At 44.6% G+C, this 24,169-nt stretch overlaps 1 protein-coding gene across 2 annotated transcripts in view; it reads left to right on the top strand.

The window, feature by feature from the left end:
- The window catches only part of RIC1 (RIC1 partner of RAB6A GEF complex), a 730,678-nt gene that overhangs the window by 668,153 nt on the left and 38,356 nt on the right, over positions 1-24,169 (top strand). For both annotated transcript variants that reach the window (XM_085634197.1, XM_085634186.1), the window contains exon 24: positions 5,792-5,969. In XM_085634197.1, coding sequence (XP_085490323.1) covers positions 5,792-5,969 — 178 coding nt within the window. The remainder of the gene's footprint in view (positions 1-5,791; positions 5,970-24,169) is intronic.

Raw genomic sequence — 24,169 nt, 5'->3', positions numbered from 1 at the left:
GATGGAGTTCCAGGATGATGAGGGGGATTCAATCCTCTTTCTTCATGTCCTGGATGAGATGTGCTGCGGAGTGTTAGATGCCCTTAAGGGATGCCCGTGTGAAGTCTGCGAGGCCATGGATCAGGGCGTTATCACCATAAAGATTTGAGAGACAGAGGGCTTGAAATGCAGTTCTGAAGTTGATTTCCAGAAGAAATTTCCAGTTTATGTAGATGACGAAGCTGCTACCAGGCCATCTGTATTTTTTGTTAGTGGGTTTCTTGAAGGTGAGGTTGGTGCCCAGGGAAAATCCCAGTGACTTGGCATTCAGTGAAAGTTGGTGTTCGTATCTGTCAAGTTTCATGTTATTCAGCCAGGTTTGTTTGTTTATTCTTTGCTCTTGGTATATAACCGGAATTCTGACTTGGATCGGTTGAGATTCAGGTAGGTGGCTGACATCCGGGTATGAATGATGTGCAGGCAGTGTTTGAGGCGTTTGATGTCTGAAGCACTGCTGAAGAACACCACCTCCACAAGCCTGTGCACTCATTCTGTAGTTCTAAATTTGGTCACAACCCAGAAAATGTCCGCTAAAACGCAGCATAAGCGTAAATGATTTGAGTTCTAAGTCTAGACTCGAGAATCGGTGATCAACTGTTTCTTCGTTTCTTCTGCTCAATTAAGATTCTTGTGACATTAGGTCCTTGACAAGCAAACCCTTACTTATTGATTCGATTTCAGCTAGGAGATCTGGAGGGTGGCTTAATGAACTGTTCCATGTTCCATATTCTCTCTGTATTTCATGTGATCTTTAAGCTTAATCATCCTATTTTGTATTTTAAGCCTCTGTAGCAGGTCCAGAAGATTCTTTATTATTTGGACTTGAGGAGAGCAATTATGTTTTATAAAGGCAGGTCTAAAGACCCAAGGTGGGTTTTGAGACTGCCACTTACTGTAGTGATGTACCAGTCAAGGATGCCTTGTCATTACCTGTTAGCTGGATGTTTAATTCAGCACACTTTTATAGTAATCGTGATGGTTCAGTTCTTCAGGATGTCCATTCACGTTTCATTTACCAGAGGCATGTACAATTCTGAAAAGCTCTTAATTCCTCAGAGGCTTCATCCAAGTCTTGTATACTGTCTCTTTCAGGCTGTACTGCACATTGTTTCCTTAACTTGTGACACTTGTTATTACTTTCTTCTTGCCCCAAAGTCCTCTGTGAGCAAGCTTTTTCTTTGTGTTGGAATTAGAGATGCAAGAATAAGCATCTATTTGTTGTATAGTAACTTCTGCACTCTTGGATTTACATTCTTCTCTTTTATTGGCTTCAGTTCTCCATCCATCGCTAATCCAGCTGTCAATCTACTTACTCATGTAAAACCTTGCTGAAGAGAGGTAAGCATCCCAGAGCATCCTGGGAATGGGTTAGTCACATGAGAACTATTCTAGTGCATGTACATGGCATATAAATTCTGTGGGCCGTGCACAGTGGAGGTTGCACACTGGGCCTGTGCCCAGTCTTCCACGGGTGTGCCTCTACAGGAGCCCAAACACCACTATGCACAATATATGTAGCGAAGTCAGCCCTATGTGGCTGGCCAATCCCAGCTGCTCACAAAGGTCATCTACCAAAATGTTTACTATTTTAAAATTAGGAAGCTGTTAAGCGACTGTAAATATGGGTAGGGTGAGTATGCAGATAGGATGCAGTACATAAGCAGAGTCTCACTCTTTTTTAGCCTCTATTAAAATCCACAATTACCTAAATTATTAAAATTCCATACCTCCCCTCACACTTTTAAACCACTGGTTTCATACCTGCATGTACATTGCAATGTTCATTTACTTCATCCCGATTTTCAGAAAGGCTTTAAATTCTACAGCTCCTATTCCTGCAAAATGGCATTCAGGAATGCCTCGCTTTTGTCTTGAAAACAATGTGTTAGCATGCTAGTTGTTCATTTGAATTATCTGGTGGAGTTACAGTTAACCACTAGGGAGCCAACTAACATACTGCTACTGGTGTTGGAAATACATGTTTCACTCTGCATGTCAGGATGTTTTGCTGACATGGATGAGAAAGATATTTGAGAACTCATAGTAAATGTGCACTGTTTTTAGCTTTCTAGAGCACTAAGCATAATTTCTATGGCAACGAGACCCCTCATTTCTTCATTTCCTGCAGTTTCCTCTGTAGGAAATGCTTTAAGTTTTACAGCTTTGATTCCATTAATATGTTGTTCAGCTGTGCCATGATCCAGGTGACGCAGCCTTTTTGTCGCAGCACCCTTCTCTCGGAAGCCTGGTGGTGCAGCCAACACTAGAAAAAGCAACCCCAACAATTTTCCAACCATACCCCATTACAGTAAGTCGAACCAATGGGGACTCTCAGAAAACTCCTCTTTTCATCGCCCAGTGTGACCCTGCCGTCAATTAACGCTTCCTGTTTACTGGGCTGCTATACTCGTATCCTCTGGGACTTGGTTGTGGAGGTCCATCCATGTGTTCTTGAAGATCTTTATCCTGTTAGGTCACATTCCATTCAGGATGGTCGTTGTGGCCTGGACACCACCAACTCCATTGGGCAGGCTATTGGCACCAGGGCCTGGAATAGCACTGTGTTGGCGGGTGCTAATCAAGATTGCACACTCATGGTGAATTGAAAATATCACCAACAGATATGATGGGCTAATCTTAAATCCTGTGCTGTCCTAGAGGGATACCGCTAGCCTTGTTTCTTTATGTTTATATTGGCACCAGTGTTGCCATTCACTGTCATGCGTGGCTACGATCATCTGAGCTCTCTGGTGATTTCCAGTCCTCCCTGATGGACATGCTGTTTGATGGGACTCACCTGTTCCGGGGCAAGGCTGATTCTGCCCTTCAGCATTCCTTTTGTGACTTTGGGCGAGGTATTCTGTACTTCCAGTTTTCCCCTCCACAGCAGAGAACCCAACAGTTTCACATGAGAATCTGTGGTGCTCACCACCCTCGCAGCCAAAGTCAGTGTGCTGCATAGGTCCACCATAGCCACACCTGCCAAACCTCTTTTGAGTCCCCTTCAGAGTCACGGCTACCCGGTGGAAGGCAGAATCCTTCCATCCAGGTTGACAGGAGATCTTATCGGACAGGTGGGTACTGCAAATTGTCTGAAAAGGTTATGCCCTACCCTTCCTTTCTTTTCTACTTCACCTCCCACCATCACCCCAGTGACTGACAGAGGTCCATCTATCCATTTTGTGGTAGGAAATGCAAACCCTTTTGGTCACAGATATGTCAAGAGTATGCCGATGCCAGAAGTAGTTTGTGTTTCTTATTCCTGCTACTTTCTAGTGCCTACAAAGAACAGAGATCTTCTGCCTATTATAGACCTGCTGCTTCTAAATCCCTTCCTCCAAAAGGAGAAGTTCAACATGCTCACCCTGGCCCAGGTCTTGTCTGCTCTTGACCCAGGTGGCTTTGGAACTGCAGGACACCTATTCCATAGTCCCTACCTGCAGGCCCATCGGCGCTACCTGCAGTTTGTGGTGGAGGAGGAGCATTTTCAGTTTGCTGTGCTCTGTTTTTTGGTCTCATCAGTGCCCCATGTGTGTTGATGAAAGTGATGGCAGGGTGGCAGCACACCTTTGGAGGTCAGGGGAGACAGTCTTCCTCTACCTTGATGATTGGCTGTTGAAGTAGGGGAGAGAGAAAGTGATAGAGAGATGGGGAAAAGGGGGGGTGTGCAGGGAGAGAAGGCGGGAAAAAGGGGGAGGTGGGAACGAGGGGAAAGAGGAGGGGGAGGGCCGGGAGAAAGAAGTGGAGGAATATGGTGAAACCTGAGAGGGGTGGTGGCAGGGGGAGCGGGCGGGGCTGGTGAGAGGGAGGGGGGGGGAGTGCTGTGGCATTGCAGGAACCAAGGGCTCCTAAGGCCCCTCCACCAGTGGCCAGCGCAGTGTCTACGGGCGCAACGGGAACCGTCGAGACAAGCGGAAGTTGGGGACAGAAAGTCATATATCCAGCTGCGGGGCAAGCGTCCCGGATACTGTGGTCGAGTAAGGGGCAGCTGTCACCTGACAGTAGCAAACAGACCTGGCCCAGAGTCTAGGTACCATCCCCGCCCACTCTGTGATCGAGGATACCACAGTGTTTTCAATACAGCTACAGCCAACACAATGTAATGGTTTCAAGATAAATTTGGCCAACAACAACCCTACACATGGTAGAAACTATGGCATTGGCCAACACCTAAGCATAGTTTAAATGTAAAACAGCTCCATATCTGCCAATTAATTAACTATTAAGCCTTTATTTGGGCAAGGATTTTGGATCTGTTAATGTTCAGAAACCCTCCACTAACCTTTAACAAACCATTCATCACTGCCACACAAGATGCAAGTGAATCAAGGTGAAAATATAGTATCCAGTGTTCTTGCAGACATAGGTTCTCATAGTGCCTTTATGTGCATGTGTATACAATAAATGGTGCAAACATGAATCCATATGCAAAGGACATGTAGCAAATGTAAGTCTCTGAGTAATACTGCATCAGTTGGACAATCTGATCCAGTTATCTCAGGCTACTTGCCACAGGAGCTTCATTGATGCTTATTCTACCAGTCACTCCTGGCTGCACCAAATACAAAGGCCTACTACACCCTTTCCACTCCATGCAGAGAAACCTCTCTTAACCTGTGGCACTCCACCCAAATGCAGATCTCCATGCTTTACTTCTGCCTTATATTACATGACCCATGACATGTTCTATTCCATCATTGATATCATTAGTGATGCCATCTGAAATAACATCTTTGATGACATCACTGTTCATGGCGAGGGTACGGGTTACATTTACTTCAATTAACTATGACTGGTGAATTTTAGTGGGTTTTTTTAGTTTAAAATGTTACGTTTACACTGGCATTTTCACCTAAGTATAACGCCACTTTGACCTTTGTTTTTTTTTTCAGTATTTATTTTGCCGGAATTATTGGCCCAGCGATTACCATTCCTGTGGTAATACTTGCACTGGCCCAATATTGGTAATTCGTAGCATTTTCATGTTAATATTTGTACTGCTGTCTGAGCCCTCAGTCTGTTGGGGTGGTATAATTTGCCTGTGCCCATCCATGCACTCATTCATGAATCCAATTATGTACTCCCCACCAATCCATCCTTCCATTCATCAGTGCATTCACATATTCAGCCATTTATCCATCTAAGAACTCACTCAGCCTACACTTACCCATGCACTTAGTCACCTGCTTATCTATTCAAGCAACCATTGATCCAATCAATCATTGACTCATCACATTCACCCACTGATTTGTCAATCCATGAAAAATGTGTTTCTCTTTTTTAAATGCCCTCTGGCTTATAAAGCCAGTTGAATTGTGTTTTGGTTTTACCAAGCTAAATATGCTGTTTGTGCTGGATAACTGAAATTGTCTAGAGCCATACTCTAGTAAACACCCAAACAAGGTATAGTTAAAATATTTATATATAGTTCCACATAAGGGATAACATGTCTGTGGATTTTGTCAGCACATTGTATCTGGCCGGAATATAAAATAGTGTTCCTCTGTTCTCCACTTACTTAATGCATACTCGTCTATTAATGATATCCACATTCTAGACTTCACACTTGTCGACAGGGTGCACATATGGACAGCACCATGTCAGAGGAGGTTAAACAAAAATCGGCACCAGTTCTCAGATGACCACTCATGCATTAGTAACACTGCTTGTCTACCTCACCTTTCAACTGTCTTCTCATGCAACCTTTCTTTCTGATTTTGATTAAATGGATAGTTTTACTTTCTTGGTTTAGGTGATGAGTGCAGTATTGGTTCTGCTACAGACCTGACCGAAACGAGTTCAATGGTAGATGGAGATTGGACAATGGTGGATGAAAATTTCTCTACTTTAAGCTTAACGCAATCTGAGCTGGAACATATCTCCTTGGAACTTGCAAGTAAAGGTCCACACAAGTCTCAAGTTCAGCTACGGTAAGTTTTTATGTCTTTTTCGCATGCATTTTAAAGCATATCGATGCTGCACTATGTTATGACATAAATCACATGCAGGTGATTGCAACTACTCCTGAAATTAATACATTTTCTGCGTTCTGTATATGTTGGGTTTTGTAGCTGTTTTATCTGCCTTACCGTGAACGCAGCACACTTCCAACTTTTATCACACACTCATGCACAAAGACACAATACCTAGAGCTGTACCCCCTGTTGTTTCTCCTTCGCCATGCTTCTTCAGACGCGGGCTCATGGGCCAACATGTTTTACTCTGCATTCTTTCAATATTTTTAGGGGGAAATGATGTCTTACTTGATGTCCAAGGTTACCTTTGTCTGCTCAGAACTTTTGCTGTCCTTGTGTATGACTATGGTTGTTTTAAATCTTACTGTCTTTTTCTCTGCAATTGCTGCTAGATGGGTTTTCCAAACAAAAACAACTTGTAACATGCAGGAGTAACATTAAAATATTTTTTCCAGAAGAGAGTGAAAATGTTGAAAGAATAAATTAATTGAATTTGCGTGTGAAAGCTTTAAACTTGTTTTTCTATCATCTGAAACATTATAAGCCTTTGCCCTAAAGTCCTTTTTTAGGTCTCGCCTACGCAGTGCGCTTGCGCTGCATTGGAGGACCTTTAGCCGTCGTTCTGCTCTTTTTCAACTGGTGATTAGGAAAATACGAGCGTTGGGGTTGGCTTGCTATTGGAGGGTGGTTCGCTGTAGCATTTAGCCTGGTAGTCATTGATTTCTGCATCTGCAGCTCCGGCCTGACCTCGTGGTGCTGTCGGACCGTGAGGATGTGCTTCTCCTGTGCCTGCCCCTTTATTGCGTCTGTAGGCTGAGAAATAGGGCGAGTTGGGTCATCCCAGGAAATGCTAGCAATCTGTTTTTGGTCAACCAGGGTTGTACCAATGAAGAGTATCAAACCCCCAAAAATGTGTATAAAATGGCCGATCCTGTTACTCCTTGAAATTGAAATATGATCTCCAATCTTAGCTTTCCAGTTTGACAGTGTGTGATCTTGAGAAAGATTGCTTACTTTCTGTATGCAACAGTGAGCAGTACAGCAGAATATAAGCAGGCACTATGTATTATTTTTGTTCTATAAGCTGCTGCTTTGCTCTAAGTATCCAAAAGTCCCCATGGGTGGTAGAGGCACATTTTCTGCTTTTCTCTCCTGCTTAGTGCCAGTAGTATGGGCTTCAGAAGGGGGCTTTCATGATGGAAAACCATGGAGCTTCTCTGCTCATTTTATGGAGCTGGTACAAAAGAAATTCGGAGAAGAGATTGTGACAGAGATTTCTTGAATTCCCTGCAGTGGAAGGAGGCCTTGCTCCTGGAGCAACAATTGAAGGACTGGGAGCACCTTCAATGTTCTGCTTCACTGGGGCCACCCTCAGTGATGCTCTTGAAGAGGACATGATGTGATCATGTCCTGATTGAGTGCTTTGTGGTGTCCTGAGGCGGAATGCCGGGACTGTCTGAATTGCATGTACTTGTGGAACTGTTTGCTTGATCTTTCACCCACACTACATCGTTTTTAAAAAATTGTAATTGCGCCGATTTTTAATTAGTTTTCACTTGTGGTGTAACTCACATTTGATTCCCAACTAGTAAGGGATCCCCGTTACCCTCCCGCTGCAAACGCCGACCCAGTAGCAGAGTCATTCACTACCTGGGGACCGCGTTTTAGGATCCGACATCTTGGGTGAGGGAAACAGCAAACGAGCAGACTAGTGCTCGGAACATCCCGCACTCGCAGCTACAAAATGGGACCACCCTCCAAGGAGCGCAGCGGATGGGCGCAGCGGGCGCGCCTAAGGCGCGCCGAAGGTAAGCCAAAGGTAGGCCCGTCTGTGCCCGTCCGTGCACAGACCGGGCATAGGGCTGGAAACGCTGTCAGCACTAAACCCTTCATTACCTACAGCAGTCAGGAGTTATGGGCTATCGGTAGATCTGCCACGACCTGCTGCTGTAAACTTGACATGGCGACACTAAAAGGCACAATAAAGTGTGGTCAATGCCATATAGTGTTCGACCCGAAGCAGATTGCTGCTTATGCAAATAATGCTGTTCTAAAAGGGGCACTGATCAATGCTAGATCTCTATCTAAACACGCACTCGACATATATGATACCATTGTAGAAGAAAATCTTGACTGCCTGTTTGTCACAGAGACGTGGCTAAAATCATGGTCTACGCCAGACATAGTGCAAGCACTCCCCCTGGGATATCAGATCCAAAGAATGGACAGGGAGGAGACTCGGGGGGGGGTGGAATAGCAATAATATATAGAGATTCCTACAACTGCACCACAACGAAACTTCAAGAGCTTAAGGACGCGGAAGGGATGTGCTTTTTACTTAAACTCACAGACTCTTTTACCTTTGCTGGTGCTCTAATCTATCGCCCCCCAGGTCCCTGTAAAAGCTTTCTAGAAAGCATAGGAGAAGCACTGAGCCCCCTGGCTACGCGCTTCTCTAATTTCACTGTACTAGGAGATATCAATATCCATCTTGATTCACCTATGGATTCCTCAGCAATCACCTTTAGGGATACCATGGACGTATTGGGCCTGACTACATGCGTCACACAGCCCACTCATGAGGCGGGGCACACGATTGACTGCATATCAACTAACCTGCAAGACATTCAAATCAAATCCCATAAAATCCTAACCTGGACAGATCATACATTAATACCATTTGTACTACCATTTAAAATACTTAGAAATAATAAACTCGCAGGGAAAACTGTACACAGCAGTCAATTAGAATGGAAAGACGCCATGAAACATCCAAAACTGCTTAACATAGCAAAAGAACACGAACCTTCATGGTCAGGACAGCCTGAAGATGATAATAACAACTTCAGGAAATGGATGTCAGTCTTGAAAGCAACAGCAGCCCCGACCAGCCGTAAACCTAGACCTACGGCTAAAAAACAATCAGCACCATGGTTTAACCCCATGTTAAAAATAAAACAAGGAGAGGTTCGTAGAGCCGAACGCAGATGGAGAACTAACTACTGCATTGAAGACAGGAATAACTACAAATCCACCAGAAGCGCATATCATGCTCTGATTAAACAAGCCAAAAACAACTTTTACACCTCGGAAGTAGAAAATGCCAGAAACAAACAAAAAACTATTTTTAAAATTGTTAATAGTTTTAATAAACCTAAAATATTAGAACAAGAAATACCGCCTTCAGAACAATTATGCAATACCATCGCAGACTACTTTGAAAACAAGGTATTAGCACTCACCAAGGATTTCATCACCGCTGAAGTTAGGGTTAATGAGGAAAACGTGGAAAGGGACAGACTGGAAACTTTCCTGCCCATTAGCCTGGACGAGACCCATAAGGCTATCTTAGCGGCCAAGTCAGGTTCCCCGTTTGACCCATGTCCTCCCGCACTGCTACATATGATGGTGGAGGTAGCTAACCCTGTGATTAACAGCATTGTGAACTCCTCTTTGACCACAGCAACAGTCCCAGCTGAATGGAAGCTAGCGGCAGTCAAACCATTGCAAAAAAAGCCACTCCCTGATCCTACCACCTTATCCAACTTAAGACCAATTTCCCTTCTCCCTATGCTGTGTAAAATCACTGAAGCCTGTGTAAATAAACAGATTACCAAATTCCTGGAAGGAAATGAAGCCTGGCATCCCAATCAATCGGGTTTCAGGGCTCAACACTCCACGGAAACTGCCCTCCTGCTCACCTCAGATACCATCCGCATGGCCCTGGACCAGGGTAAGAAGGCTGTCCTGATTTTATTGGACCTGTCGGCGGCCTTCGACACTGTGTCACACGCCATTCTGATTAACAGACTTGAAACCTCTGGCATTTCCGGCACAGTGTTGGAATGGATCAAAAACTTCCTGAGTGACAGGAGACAAGTAGTTACTCTCGGAGAATTTCGCTCCAAGGAAAAACTGATAAAGATGGGCGTTCCACAGGGCTCAAGCCTCAGCCCAACGCTGTTTAATGTCTACACCGCCCCTTTAATTAAACTAATATCGTCATTTGGAATTGATGTAGTCGCCTATGCTGACGATACTCAATTGATATTGGTTCTGGACAAAGACACACAGGAATGGGAAGAAAAACTTAAAAACTGCCTCACGGCAACCTTTGATTGGATGAAAGTCAATCATCTAAAATGCAACACAGGCAAGACAGAAATCGTGCCAATGGGCCCAAATAACAACTTCACGCCCAAAACCTGGTGGCCAGAAAAGGCAGAAATCCCACCGAACACAACCCAATCGGCACGAAACCTAGGGATTACATTTGACAGCAATCTCTCGTTCAAGCAGCAAGCCTTGAAAGTGGCAGGTAACTGCTTTGCCATTATTAAAGGACTCAGGAAGTTTTTCGACCTCCTTCCTCTTGAGGCTAGGAAGACGGTAACAGTTGCTTTGGTGACGTCGCGGATAGACTATTGTAATAGCCTATATGCAGGTACTACAAAAACCACCACACATAAACTTCAAATGGTGCAGAATGCCGCAGCTAGGTTAGTCCTTAAATGGCCGAAGAAATCTTCTGCATCATCTGCACTAAATACTCTACACTGGCTCCCAATTAACAAGAGAGTCCTCTTCAAAATACTGATTATCACCTTTAGAGCCACCCATGCTCTGGGACCAAAATACCTACAGCAGAGATTCGCCAGATACCATCCCTCTCGCAATCTCCGTTCATCTAGCTCTAATCTCCTGTCAGTACCTAGGTTCAAGCTCAGCACAAGAGGTGGCAAATCCCTTCCAGTACTTGGGGCAAAAGCATGGAACACTCTTCCCCCCGACCTTCGTGCCCTAGACAAGGAAAAAGATTTCAGAAAGGGACTGAAAACCTGGATTTTCAAGCTACAGGACTCCCGCGTTAGAGCACTAGTGTAACAGTTGGGTGAGTTCCATCCACTCCCTACCTGTTTCCTTCATCACTAAATCAGTATCTGGCGCCTTGATGCTCCCTGGAGTGACTGCAGCGCGGTACAAATGCTATTTTACATTACATTACATTACATTACATGTTCATCTGCTTGTTTGAGGTATTGGTTTGCCGAGAAGATGATCAAGTTGTCAATTTGGAAGACCGTAGTAGTAACTATTATGATAGTCAACACAGCTGTACAGGATAGTGTTCTCAATGTGCATAGGGCGTTGTAAGGGCAAGAAAAAGGAGCTTTTGTCCAGGATTTTTTTTATTTTATTTTAAACTCTATAGAAATAACTTCTGTGGGCATGGAAACAGTTTGGTGCACTTAAATGCAAAGATCACTTTCAAAACAGAGCTAGTGTGTGTTACAGTCCCACAATGTCACCTGCGACATACCCACTGGTGCACTGTCTTTCAGACATGACTCAGGAGGGAGGTAAAAACATCAAATCTCTGCCTGTTCTAACATAAAGGTGCATCACCCGCTCACAGTTAAAAGGTGAGGTTAAATGCTCAAGTGATGTCAGCTAGGCAGGTAAAGGCGACCTTATTGGTGGGAAACGTGAAAGGTGACAGCTGAGATGCAGCATGCCTACTTTGGAAGGGAAGAAGACATTGAGAATCGAAGGCCTCCAAAGTATCTTACACAATTAGTTAACCTCCAAAATATAATCAGTGCACTGATATCACTGACATATCTAGTAAGTGGAATGTTGTTGAAAAATAAAAATAATTCAGGCTTTTCATGTAGAAAACCCCACTTTGGATTCATCAGTGTTTAGTTGGGTTCTACTTGGTGCTGTGTTTTAGGGTTGTTTTGTGCCATGGGCAGGAGGGCAGGCTTTGATATATTGTAAGTGAAATTTTAGGCACCTGAATGTTTACTTAATACAGCGGAGAGATTGTAGGTTTGAGTTTGGAGATGGTGTTTTCTGAGCACCATATGGATCTCATTGGGCTGTTGGGAGTATCAAAGCTAAACTCTTGTAATATGGTGCACATGGACTTTCTAAGAAACAGTGGCTGAAAACTACAGCCGGTTGAGAATCAGGAAGACAGATTGTGCCTTTTCCTAAAACAATTTAACCATTTAATTAAGCCTTGATACTGGGCACCAAACTTAGATCCTTCATGCCCTGGGCACCGTTCAAATCTGGCACCTGTTTACACTCTTGCAAGGCAGCTCAGTGTGTGCCTTTTACTCATCCACAGCCCAGCCCAAACTCAGATCAGAACGTAGAGGAAAACCACCCCTGATACAAGTCCCAAGACTCTTGAATATCCTTGATCCAACACTGAGATCCCAACAGAAGGACCTCATCTTCAGAAGGGCTGAAGACAAAGTGTGTTCACGCTAGCCACATGTGCCTATGCACATAGACAGAGCATCTTGCCAAAAAGAAAGGATTGGGTCCTGACTTTCCAAAAGGAACACTGAAATCTCCAGCCATACACTACAAATGAATACAACAACACAACTATTCCCAGTGCTACTAAACCAGTGCGGATCCTACCCGTGCCAGTCAAACTCCAACATATACTGGCAGAAAATCAAAGTGTGATAGCATTATAGCCAGCTACAACAGCGATCCGAAGGGTCTGCAAGTTGACTTGATGGTATTTGGATAAACCAGCATTGGCATAGCCAATAGGTCTCGCCTTTGGGACCTTATAAGTATTTAGTTATGCAGCACAATATCCTTGGTGCAACAACATCAACTGTTGCATGGATAAACACTTCTAAGGTCCCAAAGGCGAGACCTATTGGCTATGCCAATGCTTGTTTTATTCCTGATGCAATCAGTGAAATGTCTTTACTTTGAAGAACTATTCTTTTATAAGTCCATTCTATTATCATCTTATTGTCTAGAACAAGACATTTGGAAAGGGTTTGCTTAAAGATGGGATTGATTTGAGTTATGTAATTTCCCCATTTACCCAAAATATGTCTCCCACAGTCAGCACTTGTTATGCTAATGCCTATTTTTTAGAGTGATAACGGTACCCTAATGAATTCTCCTGCCATTTAGAGAGAGCAAATATAGAGTGCAGTGAAGACGAAATGCTACGTTTCATAGAGAAGCCTTGGTTTTACTGGTTTGTGGGGTCTGAGATGATTGTGGTATAAATGAAACTATAAGTTGAATATGAGAACAATCTCTGTTTAAAGAGACCCTACCATCAAGTTTGGGCCTGCAACAGGAACGTATTGTCAGGCCATTAGAAGATCACAGAAAATAATTGATGAAAATGGAGTCGAAGGAGTCAACCAATCTCACTTTTTGGGCTATGAGGAAATATTGACTGATGCTGATGGGAGGACCTGAAGTCCATATGGGGTGGGGAGCCAGTTAGGAAGAAAAAGCTCGCAAAAGTTTAAATAATAGTGGGTCATCTGTCTTACTGAAGCAATGCTGCTGCAGTACTGAGACTACCTCAAACACAAAAACAAGAGTAGCCAAGACAGAAGTGGTAACTTAGCCAGTGCCACATCCAAAGGGTGAACTCGCTTTGAGTTTTGATATAGATGTTTTCAGCATAAGTGATTTGTAGGAGTGTACGGGTCGAGTGGTTCTCGTCAGCGCAAGCCCTGTAACCTACACCGTTCCCGTCCACGGGAGTCTTCAGCTTTCGACAACGATTTACTGACCCGGACTCTCGGCAGATACATCAAGTGACGTGTCAGGGAGCGTCAAAGGACGGAAAGCAGGAAGTGCACCAGGTAAATTCTGCCCGAGAGGTGTGTGGCATGCCGCCGCAGTAGGGTAGGAGCCCGGTGTACTCGACCAGCCGCCTTGACGCACTGAGTTCCGGGGCTAGCTGCATCACCAGCCAGGGTAAGGTGCACTGGGCTCTGCGTAGGTGAGCTGAGCAGAGCAAGGCTGGTATAACTGCGAGGACACCGAGGCTACTCTATCTGCATGTATTTTTGACAGCCCTTGAGCGAAGACTTGGCTTAATTTCACTTTACGATTCCTGCGGTTCCTGGTGTGTTCACGACTAGTGTGAGCAGGGAGTAACGCTCGCTCACCGTCTCGACGCTCCCTCGCATCCATTGCAACGGGACGCCAGCTCTACATTCTTGATTTGCGGGCATTTGAGCCCGACAGAGTGATTTGGTGTATTCGGGCCAAAGCGGATCCTTCCTGTTGGCTGTATTATTGGGGACGCTCTTCCTGACCTGGTGGAAAATTACTTTTACCCTCGAACTCGCCGTGAGGAGAACGGCTCGACACACGGGCTTACCTGATCGCCCTTTGCACCACGGACATCGCCACCACCATTGCCGTGAGGGGAACGGCTCCTGGAAACTCCAACCCCCAGAGTGCTTAGCCCCGGGCGCTCACTGCTGATGTCATCGCAGCGCCCGGGCTGCATTTAAGCCTCCCAAGCGCCCCGCGGCGCGGGACGCGCGCGGGCTGCGCCCGGGCGAAGCCCGGGCCAAGGGCGGGCCTGTCCTTGCCCGTCGGGGACCGGAGGAGGAGGCTGGGCTGGGCAACCCCCCTGACATATGCAGTTGGACCTTCAAACCGTAAGTGCTGTGGTGTGGCCGTATGGATCTGGGCTTTGACTGTCAGTCCTTGCTGGGTATTGGAGTTTGTTTACAACTTTACAACTTAATCTCACTTGTCTGTTAGCAGCCCTCGCAGCGCTCTTTGGACTTGTGCTAATCGATTGATCTGGATCTGGATCTGGTCTTACACTTTCATCCCGTGGCATAGGTCCCGCAGAAACAAAAAAAAAAAAGTGGACATCAGACTGTGGGCTACAGAAAATTGGACTGGGCAATTTTTTATTGTATTGTTTTTCCATAGGTCGCTGTTATTTTTAATTCTGCCTATTTTGCACTCTGCACTCCGTTTGTTACCCAGTTGTGGCCTTTTTAAAATGAGCAGGAGGGAAAATAAAAAACCTGCCACAGGGGCTGGAGTAATGGGCACATTGGACCAATTCATCACTAGAGCGGCCTCTGTTTTGGAGAAAGAGATTGCCATTACAGAGCGCCGTCTCTCACTGGAACCTATGGCAAGTAAAAGATCTTCCTTGGGCCCGTTAGCCACAGTTCACTCACCCATCCAGCCTGCTCCTACGGTTTCGCAGACGAGGTTTATGGATCCTGTGTCCCCCCAACCTTCCAGCTCTGGTAGTGATCTTGTTACTTCTGTTACTGTTCCTTCACCTGTGCATGTAGTCGCACGCAGTAAAGGGAAAAGAGTAACAACTAGAGCTGCTGTTGGAAATAGGCTCAAACCTACCATTATGACGTCTGATCCCTCCACTAAAAGGAAAAGGGGGGGTGAGTCCCAAAGACCTTGCTCTGGCAAATTGCCGAGATTAAACATTCAAGCAAAGTCGGCGATCTCTGGCCAGGTCACTGAGTCTGCCCCCTCCACTTTTTCAACTACTCCTTCTAATCCAATAGATAATGCGGACTTTAGTCTTCTAGGTGATGAGGTTATGTGGCGCAGGTTAGAGAACCTTATGTCTACCCTAATAACTCCTATTACCTACAGGCTACAAAAAATCGAGGAAAATGTATCTAAACTCCTCACATTAGGCAAACTTACAAATAAGGATCTCCCTGCCTTTGAAAGCCAATCTCCCTTTTTACTGCCCCCTTCTAATCCAATAGATACTAGGTCTGACACCTTCCCTCCATCCCAGCCTACAGTCGATCCCCCAAGCCAACCTACTGGGGTTTTTAATCCTAAAGGGTTGGGTGCTGCCAAGTCCTCCTCTCCAACTCAAAAGCTGACGCCCCAGCCTGGGTCTTTGGTTAATTTGGCCAACACTTCAGGAGAATTTGCCCAAACATCTCTGCCTTCCTCCCACGAGCACAACCTGACCCCAGTTGGTAACCCAAATGGTCTCCCTCGTTCTAGTAGGACTGATAATACCAGTAACAACCGAAATAGGCCAAGCCTCTCACTCCAGCTCGATACAAAGATGGATAAGCCCTTGCAAGGACAAAGACTGAGTAGGGACTCTCTCCATTTACCGCCGGAAGCGGCTCCCCTAGTGGTCATTTTGAGTAATGTTCCCCAAAGTCAGAGTAGTCGCCCTGAATCTACGGGGCAACTGTTGTACAAAACAAGACACTGGCTTAGCACCAAACTAAAGGGAGCAGGTTATTGGAACGAGGACATTCTTAACCACATGATTATGGCTAGACGTAGCACATGGGTTGGTCCCCGTTACAAGGACTTGAAAGGTGACTGTGTGACAATTAATTTTGATAATGTCTATTTTCCCAGATTGATACTTAACATCTTGGGCGGAGCCTCCAGGCTTAAGGCAGACTCAATATCAGTTTTACCCCTGGGGTTTTTTTACCACCAGAATTCTTGTCCATCTTTTCCATGTCACCCTCCTAAAGAATCCGGGTTTCTTAGAGCTTCCTTGAGGTGTGATCGTAGTTCAGGAGAGACTCTCGTACAAAATAGGTTTGCCCCACTATCTGACCTAGAAGCCTGTGATTGACCGCCAATTATTAATTCCCCACATAGGGACCATATAGAGGAGTGTGTCAAAGGAGCAAATTATTCCTCACCCCTCTTGGCAGTCCAGCCATTAGCCCCAGGTCGGGACTCCCCGTGTGTGCTACCGATTCCTTCTATCACAGAGCACTTGGTCTCCCGTGAGATGCCCCTAGGCTCAAACCCTCTTGCCCTGATGTCTTGGAATGTTGCTGGACTATCTGCTAAACTTTGTTCTACTGAATGGTCGGATCTGGTAGATAGCCATGATTTTGTCGCATTCCAAGAGACTTGGTCAATGACAACTATCCACCGCCCGGGCTATCTGGCTTTTGCCCAAGTAGCAACCTCTAAAGGGCTGGGACGTCCTAGCGGTGGATTATTGATCTGGGTTAGGCAGCACTCATCCGTTCAAGTCAGAGAAATTCCAACTAATAGTGGAGACATTTTGGCCTTAAAAATTCTGAGGGATGGTCTCGTGCTGTTTACCTTGATCAACATTTACTCACGAGGTCAAGTGGGGGGCAGACAATCACCTACCATTCAGCACTTGGACTCTCTGTGTGATGGTTTAGTTCACTCCAAATCCTTGGTGTTAGTGGGTGATTTTAACTGCACCTTTGAGCCCCTGGGCTACGAAGATGGCAGCCTAAGTGCGGAAGAGGACTCAACTTGGGGTATTCCACCTTTATCTCTCCCTCCCATTAAAAAGTGGAGTGAGGCGGCCCTTCAACTAAAAGGTTTTTCCCTGGGGCGGGGCCTTAGGGCTTTGAATGGTAGAACCTCTTCAGATCTGAATGGTAGTCACACTTTCTCGAATGGGAGGAGTGGCAGTAGGATAGATTACATCTTTGTTAGCCTGGACTTATGGCCCACGGTACTGGACATGATGGTCATTCCCAGACCAGAAAGTGACCACGATCCCTTATCAATGAGGCTGGCCTCAACGATTCTAGCGCATAACAACTCTGAGCGTGAGACGCTAATTGGTGATCTGGTAGTATCAAACGATTCTCGTCGTTTGAAGTGGGCTTGCATATCAGGCAACGACAGTATCCTAAGCAAACTTGGTATGCTAATCGAGGAAACTCTATTAAAACTCTCTGCCCTTAACCCCTTAGATGAATCTCTCCCAAGTATAATGAGCGAACACGAGATTCTCTTTGCTAAGTTGAAGCTCCTTCTAACTGGGAAAAAACAGAGAAACAAATCCTTTGTACGGAAGGCAGCTAAATGGTACAATAAAGAGTGCTCTGCAGCCTTTAATCGGCTCTCGATGGCCATTAAATCTAAGGATATTGTTCTAATCAAAACCGTAAGGGTTGAGTACAAGAAGGCTCTCCTTAAAGCAAAAAAACGGTTTGATTTAGACAGATGGGAGGACCTGACGAAGGCATCTTTTGAGAAGAATTGGACTCATTTTTGGCATTTAATTAAATGGGGCAGTGGAGTGGAAGTTGCCTCCCCACATAATAATGTCCCTCCTGACAAATGGGTTTCTCATTATCAAGCTCAGTTCACTTCCCCATCCAGCCATGTATCTGGTTATAGTGAATTTGTAACTTCGGAGGTTCTAACTTTTGGCTTATCGGAAGTTGAGGCTTCAATAGACTCGGCACCAGTAGGTAGGGCACCAGGTCTGGATTGTATCCCGTCGGACCTTTTTAAACGTAACAGAACAAAATGGGCCAGGTATATTTGTATTTTGATTAATTCTATAGCTCGGGGCGCACCCCTACCAGCCTCTTGGCTAGGCGCTGTAATTGTTCCAATTTTTAAAAAAGGGGATCGTTCCTGTCCTGGCAATTACAGACCTATCAGTTTAATTGACTCACTTCAAAAAATTGTCGCACGGACATTATTAAAGAGGGTTCACGATTGGCTAGACGAGTCCAGGGTGCTATCTGATTACCAAGCAGGCTTTAGGTCACATGTAAGCACCATTGATCAGGTTTTTAGATTTATTATGATTTACTGGCGTACGGTCATTTTATCCGGGGGAACTCTGTATGCAGCATTCGTCGACTTAAAATCTGCTTTCGACTTAGTCCCCCGTAACAAACTCTGGGATTCCCTTAAGGAAGCCGGCATGCCGTCCCCTCTTTTACTCTTTATAATCAGACTCCATACTTCGAACTTTGCTCAAGTACGTTGGGGTCAACAGGGCGAAACAACCGACAAATTCCCTGTAAACAGAGGTGTCAGGCAGGGATGCGTTTTAGCTCCCACCCTGTTCTCCCTTTACATAAATAGGGTTATATCCTACTATATAAACTATCCAACCGACGCCCCTACCTTAGATGGATCCAGGGTTCCGCTTCTTATGTTTGCAGATGACACTCTGATTTTATCAAAAACCCAATCTGGTCTGCAGAAGGCCCTGGTTCGCTTCATGGTGTTTTGCAATGATCACGACTTGGTAATCAACGTCGAAAAGACTAAGTATATGGTGATGCATAAACAAAAAAAAATCAAGAGCCAAGTGTCACTGGATGGCACCCTATTAGAACAGACTGATACCTTCCCCTATCTGGGCATTACAATGAATCGGAAGCTATCTTGGAAGCCACAGATAGACTTATATGTCCTGAAACATAATCAGCTTGCTGGAGCTATTTTAAAAGAATTCAGAGCTTCCTTCACAAAATCGGTAGGACCTGCAATTGCTCTACACAAGGGGAAAGTTAGAGCATCAATAATATATGGAGCGGAGATCTGGGGCTTTGATAATCTATCGCCTTTAGTTAAAGCACAAAATAAGTTCCTGCGCTCACTCACGTCCCTCCCACAATCTACCCCCATACTGCCCTTATTGTTAGACTTGGGGTGTAGGGCCCTAAACGAGGAAGCCGAATATAGACCTCTCTCCTACTGGAGAAGATTGTGGACCACCCCCGAGTTGCTGTCGTATGCCAACGCAATTTGGTACATTAAGAATCTCGACACGCAAAAGAGAATTCCTTGGCTTCAAAACATCAAAAAGGGTTTGACGGAAATGGGGCTGAGCCATTTATGGGTGGATCCTAGGGGCAATCAGTTTCCTAGCAAGTTAGAGTTTAAAACCCTATATTGGGACTTCAGGATAAGAAAACTGTGGTCTGACACGAACAGCAGTTCACTATCCGGTCTCTTTCTGGAACATAAACTTTTAGGTAGCTTTGAACCCTACTGGAATTTTGTTTCCAAAACAGGAGACCGTAAACTATACCACCAGTTTAGAGTGGGGTCTCTCCCGCTCAATTCTTTTAGTTATAAGTGGAAGGGCGGACCAGATAGTTCCTGCCCGTTCTGCTTAACCCAGGTCGAGTCTACTGCTCATGTCTTGTTTGTATGCCCAGCTTATGCTCTCCCTAGGAAAAACTGGCTTAAGCCGATCTGCTCTAACTTAGGTACCAGATCACATAAAACAGCTATGCGTCTTCTGAAAACTAATACTCGAGAGGACATAGTTGTTGCTCTAGCTAAGTTCCTCAGTTGGTCTTGGGCCATACGCAGGGTCCAGGTTACTAGGAACAATCCCCCATCGCTATCAGCTTTAGAACTCTAGATTCATCTAGCTCTGTCATACCTAGTCCTTTTTATTTTTCTTACTCGACAATGAAAGATCTTTTCTTTTTACATGGTTTTTAGCATTACCTCTTGGGCTGGTCCCATTTGGAGGATTTTGTTGTATTCGTGTTTTATGTATATTCTCCTTTTTGTATTGGATCTTTCATGATGTAACAATCGAATAAAGATTTGTTGATGATGATGATATAGATCACAAGAGGATCCCAAAAAGCCTGCCTCAACACCAGATGAGATTTGGCTACTTAACGATTTAGCAGTGCCGAAACCTGCGCTGCCTTAAAAATAGATATCAGAGCTGAGTGATTGGGGACCCTAAAAAGAGGAACCACTGCAAAAAGAGCTGCTGAAATGATCTTTTGAAGCCAAGAGATTGCTTGACACGGTCTTGGGAAAAGACAGCATTTCAACAGAATTAATGCCCAAAAGCTGTTAATATTTATCCAGTCCTGGATGTTAGCATTCCTAGATGCTAATATGTCCAAACGTACACATGGTTCACAGAAAGAGATTTGCATTCCCTCTGCCAAAAGGCAAACATCTACTAGGAGAAAAACCCCAGCAAGAGAAAGATTTTCTTGAAGGATGCCACAATTTCAGAGCTGTAAAACACTTCCAGAGAGACAAAGTCACACCACCATAGCCACTTGCACCATAGTGGCCAGCACCTCATTAACAATCTAAGGCACTTCACACTGACAAAGGTGATCAGGGACATCTATATCAACAGCTTTTACCACACAAAGAAGTTAGATTGGATTGTGCTACAGATGTACTCTTAGACCACTACTACATCAAGCCATTCTGGAGTGACTAGAGCTCAGCTTCCCCTGTTGTCACACAGCTGACTGGCTTCCAGCATGGGATGTCTATGGCTATAGAGCAATAAGATAGCAACTTTGTTATGGAGACTGTTTCTAACAGACAATCTTGTAGCTTTCTGGGCCTGGGACAGTACTTAATACAACCACAGACAACATCAAAACTGACCCACTGAATTATGCAATGAGTAGAGCACAGGTATAAAGTAGATCCCCAACGCCCATTATATTTCCACACCACTGTGCCTCTTGGTTCTGTGGTAATCCGCACTGAAAAGAAGAAAGCTCAAACAAGGTGCTACAAAGGAGCCTCCCCAGACAAGGAAAACAAGCATATTGGTCCTGCTGGAAAAAGTGTGGCAAATGGGGTGGCTACTAACTGATTTATACCTATCAGCCCAGGCTTTGCTCAACAGATATGATTGATTCAAGTGGAGAAAAGTGGGCGTAGCTCCTTCGAAACCTCTCAGAGAGGCACAGAATATGTAAATGTGCATTTTTTATTTCATAATAAAGCAGTTCTGTCCGGTATTTAACTGAAGCACATAACTGTACAAAGCAAATGAATCAAACATAAACTTTATACTAGTCAAACCAGACATCAATTTGTATAACTCTGTACTATGAAGAATAAAGAGAGTAAGTCCCCGGGCAACAAATACAGCCAGCCCTTCCAATGAGACAGCAGTGTACATTAATGTATTACATCAAATGACTAGTGTAGATGTACCTCACACTATACAGACGAAAGTAGATAACCCCATGGTTGGTAAGTCACAGCTTTTAAAACTGGGCACCCAGGAGCAAATCTGGGGTTTTTCCCCACCGATGGCACCTATCCAAGATCCAGTTCCGATTTTAAGGAATTGACTTGAGTGAATCTCCAGGAAGGCATCCTCCATGAAAAAATGTTGCTTGTGAAGAATGTACACATCAGTTAGTTACTCCAAATGTTCTGCATATTGCTTCAGAACATTTCAGTTGGTCATTGATTTGACATATGAAGCATTCAAAGGAGGCTATAATCATCAGGTCATTTTTCTAGTCTATAAGAGATGGGGGAATTCTTGACTTTGTACTTGTGCAGTATACACCTTCTAGCCCCTGACATGACGGTGTCTGTCCATCTTTTCTTATGATTTTGATCCCTTTGTTTCCCAGAGTATCATGAAGGATTGCAAGGGATGGCATCAGAGTCAAACAACTCGACCCCTTGCATAGGGGACCATATGCCATTCCAAAACTGAGCAGCAAGAACAAACTATATGCACAGTATCTTCATCTGCACTATCACACCTCTAGCAATGAAAGTCTTTGTATTAAATTAGCTTGGTGGACTCTATCAGGTGTCTAGTGCAATCATGTAGGATTTTGGAAACGCTGTACTTTAAGTGTGCTTCATGTAGGCATCTATCTTGTGCACTTAAGCGAGGTCTTCCCAGCCACGTTTTTTGAACCTGGGGTCTCCATTTATACAGCGGAAATCTCCCGAGGCGTTTAAAGTACTAATCTCCAATCATGGCATTGTAGTTTTTGGAAGTCCCCATTTAAAGATGCACCTTTTTTGCGGATAAGTGAATCAGAGACTCTAATAGCACATAGTCGAGCACCCAAGGTGCTATAGAAGCAATATTCTAATTGGAGGATCTTCCAGAACTGGGCCTGAGGTATGCAAATCCCACAGTTCATCAAACTGCTTCCAGTTTTCAGTCTCTAGCTTTGTTTTACGGTCAAGATCCCTTTCTCCTCCCAGTCTTTTCAATGGATTGGCCTTCCCCCAATGAGGAGTGTAGCATTGTTCCATATCTGTTTCCACATGCCAAGACTTATGAGTTTTCATAAGGCTATGGTTGTCATCCTGTAGTTTTTTTAATCTCTCTCCCATGATAGAGTTGTTAGGAGTCTTGATTAGTACTTTCCCTCCATACTGTGCTACCGGACTCTTGAGCCTATCCAATAAATACCTTGTCAATAGTACCCAGTCGAGGTTTCTGTTGAGTAGAAAAGACATGCCCAAATGGACAATTTATGTGCCCAAAATAAAAAGCAGTATGCAAGAGTCACAAGCCATCCTGTGTGGTAGCCACAAATAATTTAGTCTTGGTGATTTAATGTCTTATACATGTTTTTTCACTTCTGCATCAAATCTCGGCAGCACTCCTTTGGCACACTGATAGGAAGCATGCTGAAAACATAGTTGAATGTAGGTGCTACCACCATCTTGATTTTCTGAATCATACCCCATAATAACAGATGCAGTTTAACGCATTTTCTTCAGTCCCTAATGACGTCCCTATTCAGACCATGAAATTATGTATAATTTCTGAAACATTTGGGTTCAAGTAATGCCTAAGCATTTCTTCCATATAGGAAGCCATGTAAATTGATAAATATATAGAGCATTGATTTTGTACCTAGAAAATCTGAAGAATTGGACACCAGATACAGAAGAGTGGGTTGGATGTGTCCGACAGTTTTAAGAGAATCACGCCAGCATATAAATCAGTTTCATTTCCCCAGCTAGTGTGGATATGCCCTTTATTTCCCTCTTTCTCCTAATGTTCACTGCCAAGGGTTTTAGGGCCAGTAAAAACCTTAGTGGGGATAGCGTGCAGACCTGGCAGCTACATCTATTTATTTGAAATGAAGTTGATATTATGCTACTATAGCGTATGAATGCCAAAGGCATTTGGTACAGCCTTGGGACCTAATGGATAAAATGCAGAAAGTCCAACACCTTGAAAAGGTAGTCCCACTCCAACCAGTCAAAGGCCTTCTTATCGTCTGTGAAGAGGGCCACCTTTTCATCACAATCATGCTTGGTAAGCCAAATAAAGGACATCAACATCCTCATGTGGTGTCTGGAGGTCCGTCCTAGGACAAACCCACTTGTTTTCGGTGGTCAAGCATGAATGTGGCCTCTTGTAAACATATGGTCAGGACTTTAGCTAAGATTTAAATATGGGAGTTAATAAGTGAGATGGATCTATAGCTTGCTGGCACCCTCAGGTGCCTCAGAAACCCTGAGGGCTGGTTGACACTGAATCAAGGCCTTAGACCTGAAAAAACTGTCCAAGGGTCTTGCTCCTCAACCTGCCTTGAGTCAGAAGATGTCTGTCAATGCTGAACCATTGAAGTCAGCTCTACCATCAAAGCCAAAACCATCACCAGCACCGTAGCAGCACCGTTGGCGTCAAAACTGTCATCTGCATCAGAAGCCCTCCACTGTCTATATCCTTGTCAGGGGTCTTAGGATTCTTTCTTGGACACTGGCAGTCCTAGCCCTTATTCTCCAGCTGAAGACTTCGCCCCAATCTATCCTCATCTCAGATGATCGCTGGAAGGACTAAACTATAGACCCGCTGA

The sequence above is a fragment of the Triturus cristatus genome, chromosome 2_1, assembly GCF_964204655.1.
Source record: "Triturus cristatus chromosome 2_1, aTriCri1.1, whole genome shotgun sequence".
Lineage (NCBI taxonomy): Eukaryota > Metazoa > Chordata > Amphibia > Caudata > Salamandridae > Triturus > Triturus cristatus.
The sequence above is the reverse complement of the archived record's forward strand: the minus strand, read 5'-3'. Positions and strand labels throughout refer to the sequence as shown.